The 20,546-nt window shown below is 45.0% G+C and overlaps 1 protein-coding gene across 2 annotated transcripts in view; it reads left to right on the top strand.

Annotated features, from left to right (window-relative positions):
* The first annotated feature begins 206 nt into the window (after positions 1-206).
* Positions 207-20,546, top strand: part of LOC119860038 (flavin-containing monooxygenase 5-like) — a 35,583-nt gene continuing 15,243 nt past the window's right edge. Inside the window, exons 1-7 of one of the 2 annotated variants that reach the window (XM_043490916.1) lie at positions 207-448; positions 2,318-2,439; positions 9,031-9,168; positions 13,218-13,406; positions 16,188-16,350; positions 17,617-17,759; positions 19,266-19,465. In XM_043490916.1, the coding sequence (XP_043346851.1) occupies positions 2,437-2,439; positions 9,031-9,168; positions 13,218-13,406; positions 16,188-16,350; positions 17,617-17,759; positions 19,266-19,465 (836 nt within the window). In that variant the 5' untranslated portion in view covers positions 207-448; positions 2,318-2,436. Of the gene's footprint in view, positions 449-2,317; positions 2,440-8,098; positions 8,371-9,030; positions 9,169-13,217; positions 13,407-16,187; positions 16,351-17,616; positions 17,760-19,265; positions 19,466-20,546 lie in introns of those variants that run through there. The other variant, XM_038413140.2, reaches the window with a different exon arrangement.

Here is a 20,546-nt window from a genome sequence, read left to right as displayed (position 1 = left end):
TGGATGTGACAAAGAACTAGTACACTAGGAAGGGGGGTCCCAAGCGTGGACCAAATGTCAGACTGACCTCACTTGATCAGGATTGGATGACACAGTTCGGGTGTGAAACCTGTGTGCCCCTGATTCGATGAGCAGATCACCAGAGGGGTATTGTGGGATGATACCAGTCTGAGTTTCATCAATAAAAGACCAGTCAAATGAGGAAGAAAGTGTGCTTCTCCCGAGGTCACCACGACAACAGCCAGGTGATTGATACGCCTACTTCTTTCTCAGGGAAAGTAGAGACAAAGACATCGCAGACCAGCCGGTTGACCGGAGGACAACACCCACTTGTGTGACGGTATCTCAGGCAGAAGACATCACTCGGTTCCTACACTGCAGTTCCTGACTGACTCTGAGGCTCCACAGACCAAGCAAGCTGAAAAGCCGATCCATTTTCTCTTTCTAAGTAAATTTCTTCTTTTGGTTTCCTTAGCAGGTTATTTGAATTCTTGTGTAGAGATACCTGAGAGAAAAGACTTGTCTGAGTCTTCATAAGGTGGGTAGGCGGATGGGCAGAAATAGCACATGCACATAAGCCCATAGTATAAGTTGCCATTGGGCATTAATTAACCTAGATTCAAAGCAAACCTTGCCACAGATCACTAAATTTCACTGGGGGATCGTAAAGATCCAAACCTTAACCTATTGTTTCCACAAGGAAAAGTAGAAGTAGATAAGTAAACTGCATAGAGATAAGCTTTTGTGGGCTAAAGCCCACTTCATCCAATACATCAGATGAAGTGGGCTTTAGCCCACGAAAGCTTATGCTCAAATAAATTTGTTAGTCTCTAAGGTGCCACAAGTACTCCTCGTTCTTTCTGCTGATACAGACTAACACGGCTACCACTCTGAAACCTGCATAGAGATAGAAAGACTGAGTGTAGGTCCGCACTTACAGTGGCATGTAGAGTACAGACAGTGCACGCCCACCCTCCCCTGCATAGGTATACATAGCAGTGTAGACAATGAGGCACTGCTTTTGTGACTAGAGAATGCCAAAATCCTAGGGTATGTACCCTACATGGCTTTCTACATGCCCAAGCAGTGCCACCCACATCTACATGGCTACTTTTAGCAGTGTAGTGTCCTGTTGCTTCCCCACTGCTGGAGCCTTTCCCTGCTGCTGGAGCTTTTCCCCACTGCCGGAGCCTTTCACTGCAGCATGTAGCTGCATGTATCCTACATGCCACTGAAAGTTTGCACAAGGCCTAATTAACCATTCTATCACTGCTGCATGTTAACTTTGTGATTTAATTATTGAGTGTGCTCATGGGCTGACTCTAGGGGCCCATTATTTGGAGGGCAAGTGAGTATTCTGGGGGCCCTGGATGTCACCATTTAAAAAATAAACAACCTTCCAGGTATCCATGGACTAGTTAGACCCCTGGAAAGTCTTGGATTGTAAGAGTTTTTAAAAAGTCACTATTTTGCTGAGATTTATAATTTATATAAAGGATGCACATAGTGTCCGCCTTTTGGCCTTTCTGACAAGAATTTGGGGCCTTATGAGATCATTCGGGGGGGTGCGTATGTCCCCTCTTCAGTTCCCCCGTGGAGCTCCAGATCTCCACTCATGCAATGATTTGACCAGTTGCTGGTTTCAAATTATTCTCTTTTTAGTTAACCAGTTCTAATTTGTATAATTAATGCCTTGATTTGACTAACTTGATTTATATTGTAATTTCAATCTAATTTTCATATTATTTAGTACTTCAGGGAAGTATAAGAAATTAGCTAACCTTTTAGTTGTTTATGTTCTCAAATAAGTTATCAAACCACCCCAAATAAGATTTCTCTGTTCAAATAGTGATGAGGCAAAAACCTCTTTAGTTAAAGGAACTTTTAATTAAATATTAATAAAACATTTGACTCAAGTTTCAAAAACCCCATTATTACAAATTGGCATCATTGACAGGATACTGTATCAGTCATTAGGAGAGACATCCTTTCAAGGTGCGTAAAGGTGTCTTTGATAAGTGTACCTGTGACCCCTCTCTCTAAGATAAACAGTTTGGTAAAGAGTTAATAAGCTCCAAGCTGAAAGTTGCTCAGTGAGTGAGAAAAGAAGAAGTTGCCTTCAGATCACTGTGTTCCTAAAGCTCACCCTGTAAGGAAGTGAAACTCCCTGGTGAGAGTGCCGAAAGTGGGAGGGGGGGCAGGGGCACACGGTTCAATCAAACCAGACACAGAAGTCTGGAATAGAAGATTCCCTAAGAGTTTTGATAAAGTTGTGAGATGAAAAACTTCCCTTTGTATTTTTTACATTCGCCTGCAGGAAAGCTTTGTTTCAGATTGTGGAGAAGCTGAACTTTCTCCCTGTCCTCTCAGAGGAAGACCTGTTGCCCAACGGCACGCCAGAAGAAGGCCTCTGGTCACCACACCTGGAAGAATCAAATGGTGAGCTAAGTTTTTCAGTTGTTCTTCCACCTAGTGTCCTACTTCAAACACCACATTGTGATAAAGTGAATTAATTCCAGTCCCTAAAGATGAGTCCACCAATTCATATAGAACATGAAGCCGAGGTAGCTTCCTACCTTCTAGACCATCTAGCTAGGGAGAGAGGTTAGCAAGTCACAATGGGAAAGACAAGATTTCAATCAGTTTGCAAGAGACCCTCAGCCAAATCCTGAAAGATGCAGTGGCAAGCATTGTATCCTAGGAAGATAGATCCTTGTGTATTGCTTGTGGTTCCACCATACTGAACAGAGAATTGGAGAATTTGTCAAAGGAAAGAGAGATGCTAAACTCTGAGAAGAAAAAAGCTCGAGGCCTAGCAAAAGATGTAGACAGCCTATACGTAGAAATAGATAAAGTGGTCAAGGCTCTCAGAGGGAGTGGGTGATGAAAATCAGAAGGGTGGGTGATGAAAATCATGAGTTATTTTCAGAAAGGGTTACTCTTAAGTGTAGGTTAGGAAGATTCTTGGCAGCACCTAGACTCCCCAGTGCCCCGGAGGTTCCTGAGGTAGAGAGAACTCTTTCTGGGGATGGTCCTCCCGGGCCTTAAGGTCTAGATAAATAGGAATTGTTTGAAGAAGCTAAACAGACTTTGAGAATCTTGCCCCCATATGAAGGGAGCTCGACTTCATGAGCATATCACTATAGTTAACACTTTCTTAGCAAATGTTGAAGGTGTTTCAGAAAATGATATAATGAGATTTCTAAAGAGGACTTGAACTACAAACCCCAGAGTCTGGTTGGAAACACTATCCCCAGACATCAACCAAAATTTTGAAAAATCATGCCTTGAGCTCACCAATTATTATGCACAGGTGATGAGCCACACGACTTTGGTTTACAAGCCTAGGTTGCATAAGGATGACACCCCCAAGTCCTTTTATCCAGTGATGAAATGGGTTTGTTTCAAATGTAGTGGTGCTGTGGATCTGGACCAGCCCTCCCATCTGAGACAATTTTATATCTGGAATAGTTACCAGCCTATATCAGAGAAAGAATAGAGTAGATTATAGAGCCAGATAAAACCACCATGAGGCAAATTGTCATGCTAGCCCAGAAGGTGTAGGTGTAGTAACAAGTCGTGATATGAGGAGGGATGGCATGATGCTTTCAGGAAAATATTTCTTAATCAACCCCCCCTCCACACACACACACACACACACACACACACACACACACACTTCTGAAAATCAGTGCAATGGAAAAAGAGCGCAGTCACCCACCCTTGGTCTTAGAACAATAAGTAGAGGGAAAGGTACAATGGACATATGCTCTAGAGAATGATTGGCAGAAGGAAGAGTTGACATAGCTATCGACAGTATTCTGTGAAATCTCTGCAAAGGACTCTTGTGACTGGAGAAACTAGCCTACAGGAAGTTAAGATCACCACAGAACCATGAGCGCCCCGTTTTCATAAGGCAGTATAGAATACATTGGCCATTTATGAGTTTATGCAAAAGACATTAGATACACACATATATTATTTTCCTTTCTAAGAGTGTAATTCCATCTTTAATAGCCCAATCTGGCCTATTGTAAAACCCAGTGGGACTGGCAGCTCATGGTAGACTCTAGACAGCTTAATAAATTAATACATTATCCCAGTGACCAATGGGGTACACAGATCAGAGGAAAGCTCTTGTGTCTGAGGCAAAAATCTTCTCTGCTCTGGATATAGCAAATGTGTTTTGGATGCTAAAAACAGATCCAGGTGATCAATATAAATAGGTCTTTTCATTCAGTCACCAAGAGTTCACCTGGAAAAGGTGCATCTTCGGGTACTCTAATGCCCCTGAAGAATATAACTTGCTTCTGCACGAAGCTATACCATATGATATATGTAGATGGCATGCTGCTCAAGACCCTTTCCTGGAAAAAAACATTGCAAAGAAAGAAGATACATGTTGTTTCAGGACAGGGTGGAGCTAAGATTTTGTTGCCTAGAGGACATTGATGCAGGAAAAGGGTGTGATACCTAAGAATAGAGTTAAGTCCGGAAGATATTAGGCCACAAGTCAACAGGGTACAGGCAATTCAGGAAATAAAATCCCCAGCAACTTTCATAGAGTTAAAGATTTCTGGGCGTCCGTAATTACTCTAGGCAGTTGATTAGTGAGTACTCAGAAATTGTTCAGCCTCTTCTTATCCTGTTGCAGAAAGATACAGAGATTCTCAAACTGTGGTTCATGGACCACCAGTGGTCCGCAAGCTCCATTCAGGCGGTCCGCCGATAGTTCCCTCCAAGGTGCGTGCCTGGGTGGCTACACACGAGAGAATGAAGAGCCACCCACCTAATTAGCAGAGCTGTGCAGGCGTGGCTCCACTAATTAGGTGCCTGGACCCTGGAGAAGACGGACATATAAGGGGAGGTGGTGGCCTTGGGGGGGAATAAGGGGCAGGTGGGAGGGGGTAGTGGGGTGAGAAGAGGGGTGGGGGGAATTTGGGATGTGCAGGGCTGCGGTGGCCAGAGAAAGAGGCGACTTTCCCCAGCTCCAGGGCTGCGGCTCTGGGGAGAGATGGCCCTCCTTCCCAGCCTCAGCTCTGTGGCTGCTGTGACGGGGGAGAGACCCCCCTCCTTCCCAGCCCCAGCTCTGTGGCTCTGTGGCAGGGGAGAGACCTCCATCCTTCCCAGTCCCAGATCAGGGGCTGCTGCGGTGGGGGAGAGAAGCAGAGACCCCCCCACTTCCCAGCCCCGGGGCTGCCGTGGTGGGTTAGAAAGGTAAGACTTAGAAAGGTTGCATTAGAAAGGTAAGACTACTGATATTAAAATATGAGTTGTGGTCTTTTATCTGTAAAATAAAAAACCTGTTAATTATTATTAATAAGATTTTTTATATAGTGCTTTTATCCAAAGAGCTTTATAATAGTTAGCTAATGGTACAAACAACATTTAGAAAGATCACTAAGTGGTCCGCCAAGACCCTCAGCAATTTTCAAGTGGTCCATGAAAAAAAAAGTTTGAGAACCACTGAAAAACACTGTGGATTTGGTGGCGAGAATAGGAAGAAGCAGTTGAAGGAGTTCAAGAAAAGGATATCCCAGGCTCCATGCCTAGCTTATCCTGAGAGAGGGGAAACACTGAAGTGGGTCCCACTGACTAGTGTGGCAGTCACTGTACTGCACCAAAAACATGATATTGACGACAGAGTGACAGTTTAAGCCAGCAAAAACTTCAGTGGAGTAAGAGGAAGTAATCAGATCCTGATGAGGCTTTGCTTGCTACTGTCTGCGCTGTCCAAAATTTTCAGGAACATGTTGGTGGAGAAAGAGTTATGTTAGCAACTTTCCACCAGTCCACTAGATTTCTGGATAGTGATAAGATAGAGTGGAACAGTTTCCAGAACTTGTGTTGTAACCTGGACATTAGCTCTGTAGGGAATGCCCTGAGAGAGGTACTGCACCAGAAGCAAGAAATTGCTAACTGCACAGGGGTTAGCTGAAGTTCATGGCTGCAGAGCAGACCCTCGGAGGAGAGGAAGCAACTTCTCAGAACTGCCTGCAACATAGACCAGACACTTCTATTAGGATAAGGAATGTGTGAGAAGTACCCCCTGGCTTATATAGATGGCTGTTCATACCAGCCTGGTGGTAAACCAGTTTCAGGAGTAGGCCTACTCTGGGCAAATTAGGACACTACATGTTGGATCGACAGACCAGTCAGCATGCAGAGATGGCTGGAGTTCTGATTCTGCTACAGTTTGTTGCAAGTCACCTTAACAATCTTGTTTTCTTTACCGATTCCACCTGCATAAGACAGACTCTTTTTTAACAGGAAGAGCATATGCAGATAAGCCCATAGTATAAGTTACCCTACCTAGGTCAGCATTTCTCAAATGCCGCCACCTTGGCTGCATGCCTCCACCAGCAGCTTTTCTTGCAGCCACAGCCTCCTGGGCTGTCACTGGGGGTGTGGGACAAAGCAGCAGCTCTCCCCTTCCCTGTTGCTCCTGGATGCACTGCCTTGATGTTGGCTGCTGGGGCTGCAAGCAGGGGTTGGGCCTTGCCCCCTTTTGGAGACAGCTGGGGCAAAATGCTAGAGGAGTAGGCAGCTAGTAAGTTCCCGACCTTCCCAGGGGTAGTGGGGCTCAGGCTTTGGGCTTCACCCCTGGAGTGATGGGGTGGCAGATTCTGGCTGCCCGGCTTCAGACTCCATCCCTGTCCCCTGGCTACAGGGCTTCAGACTCTGGTCCCCCACTATCTGCCCCCCCCAAATTCCATTGCCCCTGGCCCCTACTGCCTACCCTCACTCTCCCGTCCAGGTTAATTTGTCCCCAGATGTGCCAGGGATCAGTAAGTCTTCAGTGAAAAGTGATACTTTTATGTTTGGTTTCAGAGTAGCAGCCGTGTTAGTCTGTATTCGCAAAAAGAAAAGGAGTACTTGTGGCACCTTAGAGACTAACAAATTTATTAGAGCATAAGCTTTCGTGAGCTACAGCTCACTTCATCGGATGCATCCGATGAAGTGAGCTGTAGCTCACGAAAGCTTATGCTCTAATAAATTTGTTAGTCTCTAAGGTGCCACAAGTACTCCTTTACTTTTATGTTTGTTAATATCACATTTTACAACAGATTTACTAGCTAGCAATAAATAAATTACAGTGAATTGGACATGTATATTTATTTGTTTTTCCTAAAGCTAATTAAGTATTTTAGGAAAAAGTGTGAGAGTAGCCACCAGCAAGAGTTGGTGGCTACACTCTGAGGCCACCAAAAAATTTGTCCTGAGAACCCCTGCCCTAGGTTCAAAGCAAACTTTGCCACAGACCAGGGGTCTCAAACTCAAATGACCACGAGGGCCACATGAGGACTAGTACATTGGCCCGCGGGCCGCACCACTAACCACCCCCCGTGCTGCCCCTGCCCTGCCTCCACTCCACCCCTTCCATGAGGCCCCGCCCCTGTCCTGCCTTTTCCCACCCCTTCCCTGCCCCCATTCCAACCCTTTCCCTGAAATCCCCACCCCAACTCCGCCCCCTCCCTGCCCCCAGAGGGGGCAGGAGGGGTGCAGGGTGCAGCAGGGGGTCAGGGTGCAGGGTGTGGCAGGCGGCTCAGGGCAGGGGGTTGGGGTGCAGGAGGGGTGCGGGGTGCAGCAGAGGGCTCAGGGCAGGGAGTTGGGTGCAGGAGGTGTGCGGAGTGTGGCAGGGGGCTCAGGGAAGGGGGTCGGGATATGGGGTGGGGCAGGGGGTCAGGGTGCGGCAGGCAGCTCAGGGCAGGGGGTTGGGGTACAGGAGGGGTGCGGCAGAGGGCTTAGGGCAGGGGGTCGGGGTGCAGGAGGGGTGTGGGGTGCAGCAGGGGGCTCAGGGCAGGGGTTCAGGTGCAGGAGGGGTTCGGGGGGTGGGTCCGCCCGGCGCGCACTGGGGGCAGGGCAGGCTCCCTGCCTGCCTGCCCTGCCCCCGCGCTGCTCCGGGAAGTGTCCGGGACCTGCGGGGTGGGGGGGCACAGGGGTCTGTGTGTTGCCCTGGCCGCTCCTCCAGGTACCTCCCCCGAAGTTTCCATTGGCCGCGGTTCCCTGTTCCCAGCCAATGGGAGCTTTGGGAGAGGTACCTGGAGGAGTGGCCAGGGCAACACACAGACCCCTGTGCTCCCCCACCCCAGGTCCTGTCCGCTTCCCGGAGCGGCGCGGGGGCAGGGAGGGAGGGAGCCTGCCCTGTCCCCAGTGCACACCAGGCCAGAGCCGCTCTTGGTAAATGCTGGGGGTCGCGGGGAGCTGGCAGGCTGCAGAAAATAACCCCGCAGGCCACATGTTTGAGACTCCTGCCACAGACGCTGGGATGGCTTTTCATGATATGGAAAGCTCCAACCCTTTACTGATTTTTTCCAGCAAGGGAGAGTATACATTGCTAAGTAAACGGCACAGAGATAGAAAGACCAGGTAAGCCATTTCAATCACTGGTGTAAGTTAACTTTGTCATTTGATTGCTGATTGTACTCATGCACTGATTGTACTCATATTTGACCAATTGCTGTTCTCCTATTAGTCTCCCTTTAGCTAACCACTTGTAGTTTGTGTTATTGTTAACTCCTTGAATTGGCTAGCTTGATTTATATTAGAGAGACAAGGTGGGTGAGGTAATATCTTTTATTGGACCAACTTCTGTTGGCTGAGAGAGAGAAGCTTTCAAGCTACACTGAGCTCTTCTTCAGGTCTGGAAAAGGTGCTCAGAGTGTTGCAGCTAAATACCAGATTGAACATTGTAATCTCAATCTAATTCTCATGTTGTTTAGTACTTCAGGGAAGCGTATGAAATGAGTTAACCTTCTAGCTGTTTATGTTCTTGAATAAAAGTTTTTAAACTACCCCAAATTGGTTTTCTCTGCTCAAATGGCAATGAGGTAAAAACAACCTTAATCAAAGGGACTTTAATTAAATATTAATTAAAATATTTGACTGAAGTCCTGAAAAGCCTGTTGTTGCTACAGCCCTCCATTGGCAAACTCAGGTAAGGCCGTGTGAAGACTGGGCTTGGATGATGAGAATGGAAGCTGAACTACTCAGGGATGGATTGACTCTGCTTTATCCTCCCTAGCACAGAAAGCTATGGCAAAAAGAGTTGCAGTTATTGGAGCAGGGGCCAGTGGCCTAACAGCCCTTAAATGCTGTTTAGATGAAGGACTCCAGCCAACATGCTTTGAGAGAAGTGAAGACATCGGGGGACTGTGGCGGTTCCAGGTGAGTTGAGTTTGTCTCCAGGGTCTTGCATTATAGACAGCATAGTAAGCCAAGGGCTTCTGAATACTCCAGTTCTTCCTGCACAACTAGACATGTCCCCAAATAGAAATGAGCAGTGAGATTGCTGACTACATTGAAATATGCCTATTCTCCATGGGGCAATATACACAGCAGTGTTATTCCTCAAATCAGAGTGGGCTTCCCATACACAGGAGACTGCTTGCTGCATGACTTTTCTCGGCATATACCTTTTTAATATCATAAATAGAGGAGGGAAGAGAGGATTCTGGGGATAAGGGAGATCCACCAATGCCTAAGAACCATGCCATTACGGAAAGTGAATTGAGTAAGGGATGCCTACTAGGGCTGGTCAAACATTTTCTATCAATATGGTTTTTCAAAGGAAAATTGGGGGTTTCACTGTGGTGGTGATCAATGGCAAGGATGAAGCAGTGAGATGGAGTTCAAAGGGATTTAAAAAAAATACCAGGGTTGATTTTAAATTAAAAAGGGCAGGGGGAAGGAGCACCACCAGGAATGCCTTCCATAACACAACTCCAGCAGGCCCAGCTTCCTCCAGATGACACTTCCCCCTGCAACTCTGACTCCCAGCTGGAAGACAGGGAGTTTTACAGAGGGCTTCACCACCCAGAATCCTTTTCAGGCAATAGGGAAGTCTCCACCTGGTCTCTCTGGGTGATTGACAGCCCATCCAGCCAATCAGCTCTTTCCCTCACTCCTTGCTTTCTAGGTGCTTCACCCTATCACATTCACTAAATGATTTGTTGTGAAAGTGTCATGGGAAGCAGGAAGGAGAAAAAGCACTTTCCAGCAAACTCTAATGCATACCTTATTGGTATTAACCTAGGAGGGCCATGTGGCTAGAGCATAGGCATGGGAGTCAGGATGTTGGAGTTTAGATCCCTGCTCTCTCGCACATTTTCTGTGTGATTATGCTTTGCCTCCATTTCCCCACAAGTTACAATAATAGAATCATAGAAATGTCAGGTTGGAAGGGACCTTAAGAGGTCATCAAGTCCAGCCCCTTTTGCTGAGGCAGGATCAAGTAAACCTAGATCATCCCCGACAGGTGTTTGTCCAACACTTTCTTAAAAACTCTAATGATAGGGATTCCACAACCTCCATTGAAAGCCTATTCCAGCACTTAAGTACACTTATAGTTAGACAGTTTTTCCTACTATCTAACTTAAATTTCTCTTTCAGCAGATCTAAGTCCATTACAGCTTGTCCTACCTTCAGGGGACATGGAGAACAATTGCTCCATGTCTTCTTTATAACAGCCCTTAACATATTTGAAGGCTGTTATTATGTCCCCCCCCAGTCGACTTTTCTCAAGACTAAACATGACCAGTTTTTTAAATCTTTCCTCACAGGTCAGGTTTTCTAAACCACTGATCGTTTTTGTTTCCTCTCCTCTGGATTCTCCCCAATTTGGGCATATTTTTCCTAACATGTGGTGCCCAGAATTGGCCACACTACGACAACTGAGTCCTCACCAATGCCAAGTACAGTAAGACTTACTTACTTATGGCACTCCTGTTAATACATTCCAGAATATTAGATTTTTTTTTCACAGCTGCATCACATTGTTGACTCATATTCAATTTGTGAACCCTAGATCCTTTTCAGCAGTATTACCACCTAGCCAGTTATTCTCTACTTTGTAGTTTGCCATTTGGTATTTCCATCCTAAATGAAGTACCTTGTATTTGTCTTTATTGAATTTCATCTTGTTAATTTCAGACCAATTCTCCAATTTGTCAAGATCATGTTGAATTCTACTCATGTCCTTCAAAGTGCTTTCACCCCTCCCAGTTTGATGACATCTGCAAATTTTATAAGCATACTATCCACTCTGTTATTGTAGTCATTAATAAAAATATTGAATAATACCAGAGCCAGGACTGACCCTGGAAAGATCTCACTAGATAGACCCTCCAAGTTTGACAGCACACCATTGATAACTTCTCTGTGAGTGTGGTCCTTCAACCAGTTGAGCACCCACTTCATAGCAATTTAATTTCTATCACATTTCCCTAGGTTGCTTATGAGAATGTCAAGTGAGACTGAGTCAAAAGCCTTACTAAAATCAAGATATATCATGACTATGCTTGCCCCCTATCTGCTAAGCCAGTAATCATGTTAAAGGTGAAAATTAAGTTGGTTTGGTATGATTTGTTCTTGAGAAATCCATGCTGGCTATTCCTTATAACCCTATTATCCTCTAGATGCTCACAAATTGATTGTTTAAACATTTATTCCACTATCTTTCTTGATATCAAAGGTAGGCTGACCAGTCTATAATTCCCAAGGTCATCTTTGTTTCCCTTTTTAAAGATAGGTACTACATTTGTGCTTCTCCAGTCCTCTGGGACCTGACCTGTGCTCCATGAGTTCTGAAAGATAATTGCTAATGGTTCTGAGATTGCTTCAACTAGTTCCTTAAGTACCCTTGAATGAACTCAATTAGGCCCTGCTGACTAGACAACATGTAACTTTATTGAAATATTCTTTATCCCGTTCTTTCCCTGTTTCAGCTTGCATTCCTTCCCCCTTGATGATGATAATCGTTTTGAATATCTGGTCACCATTAACCTTTTTAGCAAAGACTGAAGCAAAATAGGAATTGGACGCCTCAACCATTTTGATGTCATCAGTTATTAGCAATCTTTCCTCACTAAGTAGAGAACCTACATTTTCCTTCATCTTTCTCTTGCTCCTAGTGTATTTAAAGAACCTTTTCTTGTTGCCTTTTATGCCCCTTGCTATATGTAACGCATTTTGTGCCTTTTCTGATTTTGTCCCTTCATACTTGTGCTATTCTTTTGTACTCCTCTTTAACAATGAGGATAATATTTCCCTACCTTCCAGGAGTGATATGAGATTTTATTTTTTAATGGTCATGAAACACTGAGATCCTTGAATGAAAGTGAAAAGTCGCAAGTATCCATGTCCTGTCAGTATGCCCCAGGAGACATTCCTTCTCAGCTCCAAACATGGAGATCAGATCACCTCTTAAAACGTGAACAATAACTAGGAATGTAATTTATATCCAGAGATATTGGTTTCCACTACGTAATGGGCCCTTTTTCTGTTTTCCTGTGCTTTGGAGAGCTGCAAATGACTTTTACAATCTAGAAAACTCTAGCTAAAACAAAACATTTGTCTTGATTTCATTCTAAAAGTGATCATTGTAAGTATATTCTACATGAAATACAGTAGGTACCAACTGGTTGAATAAGATTTCTGAGACAGTAATATAGCACAGCCAAATTGTTTGGAATATTTAGTATCTATCAGCTGGAAGCCCTGGTGAACAATATTGCTCTTTACTTTCAGGAAGGCATAGTTTTGAGGGGAATTTCAAATCCCACAGGATACATGTGAGCTTGAAAATTCCTGACTTTCACCTGTAGTGGTTTAAGTCCTTTTGAGTACTACCCCTGTAAGATTGGATTTGGGGGAGGGGGGTTTGAATGACTATTTTTGTCAAGAATGATATAAGGAGTTTTCAGAATTCTTATATAATGGAGGGGGTGGGGGACGACATAAATTCCTGTTCAGCTATTGACAAATTCTCCCAATGACTCCAATTTTTCCCTCTATTGTAAAAATATGGTGCCCACAATCTTGACTGAAATCTTCAGGTTTCACTCCATTTCCAAGGGTAGTATTCACAGCGAAAGGTGAACAGCGTCCATTGAAACAAAACTCCCATTCCCTCTAAAACATCACACACATCACATCCAAGCCAGACTGGTTTAGAAATGTTTGCTCATTCTTTTTTGCATTGCTTCTTCCCTTCTGGGTCCCAGCTGGGGCTGGAATTGGAAGTGGTGAAATGTTGTAAGCATGTCTTTCCTCATAAAATTTGCAGCCTAGATTTTCAGACTCGTGAAATAGGTTGAGTTAAGCATCTGAACTTTGGGATGTTTTTATGTCAAGCAAACTTGAATGATGAACCTTTTTTGTATTGCCTCCGGACTAATTATTTGAAAATCCTGTCCTGGTATTGTTGTTTCCTATAGGAGTGTGATACAAATTGGAAAGCCAGTATTTATAAATCTGTGACCATTAACACTTCCAAGGAAATGATGGGTTACAGTGATTTCCCCATCCCAGAGGACTACCCCAACTACATGCACAACAGCAAAGTCATGGACTACTTCAGAATGTATGCCAAGCATTTTGATCTTCTTCGATACATACGCTTTCAGGTAAAAAATGACATCTCTTTGGAGGTGTGGAAGTCAAGTGCGGCTCTGGGGGCTAACTGCTCCCCCTACTCCCAATAAAATACCCCCCATTTGATGACCTTGCATGGGATGCTGTGATATTATCACACATGACATTATGTGACATGGTCACCAAACAATGTCTTGTGTGGTGATATTTCAGCAAAACTTAATTACATTAGCTCTCCTGGAAGGCTGGATAGTAGTAATAGATAGCACGTCTAGAGCTACTCAAAAAGATTTTCCTGCCCTGCTCCTCTGTCAAGTTGTCCTGCAGTGGTTCATGAGCATGAGTACCAACCTCAGAACAACTGTTAAGTAGCAGGGCACAAACCCCAAACTGGCTGTGAGGTCTATACTTGGATTTCATCAACCATGTATCAAGTGTAAATTCCTCAGGCATTTTAACAGCCTTAACATGGAGCCACAGACAGTCCCCTTGTGTACTCCGATCTATCTTGCCACCTAGGCAAGCTTGCCTTTTGCCTTCCACCAAAAATCACAACAATATTCAGGTAACTCCCTGGATCAATCACTTACCCCAGATCAGTTGCACCTTCGATCTCACATCAAAGCCAACATTTGTAGCCAATCCTATAACAATCTAAAGATTTATTAACTAGAAAAAGGAAATAGTTATTTACAAGGTTAAAACAGGTAAACATAGACACACAAATGTGTGTCCAATCTTAAGTTTCAAAAAGTAATAGAAGCTTTTATGATAAATAAGCTTGATACGGCCTTTAGGGTTAACCCAGGCCTGGGGATCTTTTGCTCATGCATAGTAACCCTTGCCCTTCAGAGTCCAAGAAGCATAAAAGATACAATTCCTCCTTGTTAGGGCTTTTTATTCCTTCCCTCTTCTGTGTTGAGTTGCAGATTCAGCTGTTGGGAGGAATTCAATTGCACAGCTCTTCATTAGGGAGAGTAATTAACACAGTCTTTTGTCCTCTGATGTTCCACAGTGGTTTGTCTGGTGTTGATGGGTCTTCGTTTTTTTATGGGCAGTGCATAACACCTCCTGTTGGAAATTTGTATTTCAGTCTCATTAATAGTTCTCTCCTGTCTGGTGATTTACAGTTACAGAGCCAACAATAAATATTATCTTATGACATGGAATAAAGATGTTATAAATGAGATGAATGCAGGCGGCAACTGCAAGCATTCAATAAAATCCAAGCACTAAACACATTCTTGTAACTCGAATACCTATTTTAACAATACTAACACACAGGTGAGCCAGACTGGTTTCCAGCTATGCATTTGTCAGTGTTCAGTTGGCCTTGGGGCCTTGGCCTGAGCAGGCACCTGGTCTGCCAGCGTCACACCCCGAAAAAAGCTTCAATGACAAATAACTTTTCTGATGAGAAGTGAAAACCAAGCCCGGACCAACTGCGGTCATCAACAATTCCATGACACAGTCCCCAAGAACAAGTTGTTAGCTTTGATGTCCTGAATTACTCACATTCTCCTTACCCTCCCTTAATTGCCATTTTGATTGGATGCACTTACTTTCTTCACTTCTTGTGTTGCTTGTACATTTTTAACGTTGGTGAAGCACTTAGTTGGTGTGGTATTAGTAGTAATGACCTATCCAGCCTTGCACACTGAGTGTGAGTCTCCCACTGCCCATGCAAATGATGAGGATGCAGAAATTGCAACTGATTATGTTTTACAAAGAAACCTCAGCCTTGATATAGCTTTGGGGTTGCACACCCTCCAGCTGTACCTCTTCTGCATGTAAGCCCCCATTTTTCAGGGCTTGTATGACAGATATTTACAACCACATGCATGGGGGGGACTGTTGTATTAACTTCCTGAATGTTATCTGTATATGTTATCTAGATTTCTGTGAGCCAAGGATTGTCATCTGGCTGGTTGGGCAGGTCTACCAAACTCTGACCAGGACCTAGAATCAAGGAGGGGGTGGGTAATTATGAAGTCCCAGGAGCTGTAAATAGCTCCGGCAAAGAACCAGCTGCTCGGGTGGTTTTCATACACTGGTTCAAGTCAGGCTCAAGAGAGCTAGGAGTCAGAGATTTGGGATATAGAGGGCCAGCTTGACTTGATAGAGAAGCCTTCATTTTAAACCAACAAACGGATGTGACCTTATGTACAAGGGGACCAAACCCATAGGAAGGGCTGGAAGGACTGGAATCTGTCAGGACTGATGGGGAAACTGGCAAGCTTAAATATGCATTTAGACTCTTTTAGTTATTTTATATTTACTCTGTAATGCATGTATCCTAAAATAAATGTACTCTGCTTTGAAAGAGCTCTCCGGTTACTGGTAACCACTGGTATATGGTGGTCATAGACCCTGGAGAGGGAGCAAAGCGCAAGGGCTGGACTTTAGTCCTACCTGCGGAGAGAAACACAGGGAAGTGCAGACGGGCTGTAGCCTAAAGTTCATGGTCTGTAGGAAGGATGCAGGTCTCTTCCCAGAGGGAGGTGACATGGGGTATTCCTTGAGCAGCCCAGGAAGGGGGGTGTCAACGGTGCAGTTACCCCCCAAAACTGTGATGGCTGGTACCCGGTATATTAGTACACGTATAGTGCTTTCCCTGTACTTTTCTCCATGGCTCCAGCTAAGCATGCGTAAGCTGTCATTCAGACAGTTTTCCTTTGCCTGACTGGCTTTGGGTATGTGGCTTCTTCTTTGGGTATGTGGTATCTTGGCTTTCTCATACCGCATGCTTCAGCATGAATAGAGGAATAAAATAAAGCCAAGCCAAAGTAAGGGGCTGTCTGCTTTTCTTCTAGACAAGTGTGCTCAGTATAAGAAAATGCTCCGATTTTTCCACCACTGGCCAGTGGGATGTTGTCACGGAGACAGATGGGAAGCAGAATTGGGCCATCTTCGATGCCATTTTGGTTTGCACTGGCCACCACATAGATCCTTACTTACCCCTGGAATGCTTCCCAGGTCAGTGGATACTAAGTATCAAGTCTTGTGGTGATTGGGGTGTGACCTACTCTAACTGGAAATGAACGGGCTGCAGTGGTTGAGATAAGGGGGCTATTTAGGGTGGCTGCGCAGCCCTAGAGCTTGTGAATCTTTTCAAAGGAATTCAGCTCATGGACTCAGACTTTAAGGCTAGAAGGGCCCATCATGATCCTCTAGTCTGACCTCCTGCACATTGCAGGCTACAAAACCTCACCCACCCACTCTTGTAATATACCCCTAACCTCTGCCTGAGTCACTGAAGTCTTCAAATCATGAAGTAAAGACTTCAAGTTACAGAGAATTCACCATTGACACTAGTTTAAACCTGCAAGTGACCCATGCCCCACGCTGCAAAGGAAGGCGAAATCCTCCCAGGGTCTCTGCGAATCCCGACCCCAAATATGATGATCAGTTAGACCCTGAGCATGTGGGCAAGACCCACCAGGAAGATACCTGGGAAAGAATTCTCTGTAGTAACTCAGAGTCCTCTCCATCTAGTGTCCCATCTCCAGCAGTTGGGGATTTTTGCAACCGGCAGTCACCAATGGGCCAGATGCCACTGTAAGCTGTCTCATCATATCATCCCCTCCATACACTTATCAAGCTCAATCCTTGAAGCCAGTTAAGCCTTTTGCCCCCACTGCTCCCTTTGGGAGGCTATTCCAGAACTTCACTCTTCAGATGGTTAGAAATCTTCATCTCATTTTGAGCCTAGTCAAACTATAGAGGGAGGCAGGGTCAGCAGAAGCACACCCTGCTCATGTATATTGTCCTTCCCTAGGACTTGTCCCATTTTGTGCCAAGGGCAAAAATCTTTGAGTCCTTAACCCAAAAGCAACATCCAGTTAGAAGGGCTCTGCTCCTGGAAACTGAGGGAGCTGTGATGGGAGAGATGGATTCCAAGCCTTTGAACCAGAAACAAAGTTTTGGGTGCCCACATCTCGGGGCAACATCCAGCTATAGTTAGGTCTGAGAGAAGTTTTGGTTATGGCCTGCTGCTCTCCTCCCTCAGGGCATGTAGACCTGCTGTGAGTGGATCTAAAAACCGTACACACACCCTTGTAATGACCCTAGAGATACTGTTGTCCTGCATGGAGGTATTCCCTTATCCAGAGACTCTCCATGGACTTTCTCACACCCTCTCCAGGCATTGGAGATGCATCTTGGCCAGGTGTAGAAGTGCTCTTTTTTATGTAATGACTTCCTGGCTGAGGTTTCACCTTCTGGTTTCTTCTCCCCTTGCAGGTGTAGAGAAGTTTAAAGGAAAAATAATGCACAGCCGGGAATACAAGTATCCAGAAGAATTTCGGGACAAGAGAATAGTTGTGGTTGGCTTGGGAAATTCTGGAGTAGACATTAGTTTGGATCTCAGTCACACAACCAAACAGGTACTGTTGGCTATCACCTTCCAGCAATTTTAGCCTCACAGGTTGGATGGTGCTGAGTTGTTTTATTTAGCTACTGGGTATGAATAAGACTTTTTCTTATCCGAGTTTCTGCTCAAGACTTTTCTTCCTATTCTGCCTCTGATATGACTGCACAAGTTTCATTCACAGTGAATCTTCATCTTGCATCATGTAAGGACAGTACTAGACAGTAATGGCCCAATAATGTAATTGCAAGCTGTAGTGCTAAATTTATTCCCGATGTACATCAATGTGTGCCCAGCCCAGCCCCATGCTAACAGTGCATGCAACTCATTATGTACCCACTGCCATGCAAATGGTAAGAAGGCAGAAATTGTAACTGGTCTCACTTTACAAATACATCTTAGCCTTAAAGTCACTTTAGTGTGTAATACAGCTTGGACCCAACCTGAGTCCCACTGAAGTCAGTGGAAAGGCTCCCACTGACTTCAGTGAGCTTCAGATCAAGGTCTACTGTAAGAGGCAGTGTTTTGGACCATCACTGTAGGCTACCAAATGACCTCTTAAGGTTTTCAGATTGCAATTTATGTCCAGGAAGCTGTAAGTAAAAGAAAAGGGGGAGTGTCTTAAACCAAAGTGATTTCACATATTCAGTATGGCTTATTGTCCCCTGTTTGATTCCCAGAACTACCACAGACATTCGCTGGGGTTCCCCCAGACTGGGAAAGAAAAGCATAGCTCCTAAGGAATTCCTGGGCATTTATCTGGGAAAACTGATTTAGTTACAGCCACACTTAAAAGAGGGAGTAACAAACTGGGGCAAACTTCGACTGTTGGGTCCACACAGTGGATCTCCTCTCTGCTGCTCTGCTCACCCTAATTCTGTAGGAAATCCACGGTCAGAATTACTGGGTGAATCTGAGAGAAGAATTTTGTCCTTAGTCGTTTAAAATGGGCCCAGTCCTGCAGAGTCCTAATCTTTACTTAGCCATCTCAATGAAAGTTTTCCCTAAGCAAGTGGCAAGCAGAAATTACTGTCTGATATGCAGAACCTGTTCATCTTACTGTTACCGTATCCCACCTCCCTCCCTTTCCATGTGTCTCTTTCATTCACTGGTCATGTGTTGTCCTCATTCTAAACTACAAGCTCTCTGGAGTGAAAACTGTCTTCATCACCTTTGTTTGTACAGTACCTAGCGCAAGGGAGCCCCGATCCTTGAGTTGGGCCCCAAGGCAGCACTGGAATACAAATGATGATAATAAATTAATTCAGTGGGATTTTTGCATGAGGAAGGACTATAGGATTGGATCCATTTTGTCTTCTTTTTGTGTGTGTGTAAAACATATTTATTTTTATTCACATACAAAGAGAGGCCAGGCCATCGCACCATGATATCCCCAAATGATACTACTTGCTTAGCAATGAAACTAACCCCAAGTAGCCTGCACCTCGCAAGCAGAAAGGTACAAGCACAGAACAAAGACCAAAAGCCCTGACCTGTTGCATTTCTGCATCTCTTCCGGCAGGTATTTCTCAGCACCAGGACAGGCGCCTGGGTGGTGAATCGCGTCTCTGACAACGGCTTCCCCCTCGACGTGGTACACTTCACACGCTTTAAAAATCTGTTGCGCCACATCATCCCTTTGTACCTGATGAACCGGTGGGGGGAGAACAAACTGAATGCGAGGTTTAACCATGAAAACTATGGACTGAAACCTCAATTCAGGTAACACCTCTGTTTCAGGACTCTCCCAGCCATGGGCATTTTATGGGTAAAATTTTCCAAAACTCCTAAGTGACTTAGTTTCTTAAGTCCCATTTTCAAAAGTGACTTAGGCACTTTAGAGCCAAAGTCTCACTGAAAGTCAATGAGATTTTAGGTTTTAGGGTGCATTTGGATCACGTTTTCCAGCTTTTCCTCACAACCGTGAGGGCTAGAGACTTACTTTTTCTTAAAAAAAGCTGAGGTGCCCGCCTGATCACTTAACTCCTGCAGCTTGGGCTTGTAGAAAAACCTCTAATATCGTGAGACTCGCAATAAAATCACAAGACCTGGCGACACTGTAACATGTGACTTTGGACTTCAAGCTGGGGAGGTAATTCCCAGCTCAAGTAAATGTACGTGCGCTAGCTCTGGTCGAATTATGACACTAAAAATAGTGTCACCTCAGCAGTGGGAGGGGCTGGTCACATGAGCATGTGCATAGTGTCTTGTTCTTGTACTCGGCGTGGTTGAATGAGGCCTAACAAACCTCCTGTGAGGGAGGTGAGTGGTAATGTTCCTATTTCACAGGCTGGTAAAATGATGCCCACAGGGCGAAGATCCATAGCCTGGGACAGGAATACTCACAGACTCAGGATGGAGGGCTGAACTTTGCAGCTCAAGTCCATCCCTCATAGACTTTTAAGTTTCTTGCCCAAGGTCACAAAGCAAGTCACTGGCTGAGCCAGGAGCAGAAATCAGGAGTCCTCTCTCTAAATTCCCTGCACTAAGCACTAGACAACTAGCATGTCTACAAGAACTTGGGCAGAGAAGTTCAAAGCCCCCCAAGGGGTTAGGCACTCTACCCCTTGGGCACAGGGTATGGCACAGGGTGGCCAGCCCCTGTAAGTGAAGTGGGTCCACTTCCCTGATGACTGAGCCTGGGCCAAATGAGGGGCAGGGTGACGCCGGAGTTAAGAGCAAGAAGAAAGCTGCAGAGAGGGAAGAATGTGGCAAATGGCAGCTGCAGAAAGGAACTAGGATAGGCCCTGGGGCAAAGCCAGGCTCCTGGGAGGTGGTCCATGGTTTGTGTCTCCAGAAATAA

The sequence above is a fragment of the Dermochelys coriacea genome, chromosome 8 (assembly GCF_009764565.3).
Source record: "Dermochelys coriacea isolate rDerCor1 chromosome 8, rDerCor1.pri.v4, whole genome shotgun sequence".
Lineage (NCBI taxonomy): Eukaryota > Metazoa > Chordata > Testudines > Dermochelyidae > Dermochelys > Dermochelys coriacea.
Note: the sequence above shows the minus strand (reverse complement) of the source record. Positions and strands in the feature narration are given on the sequence as shown.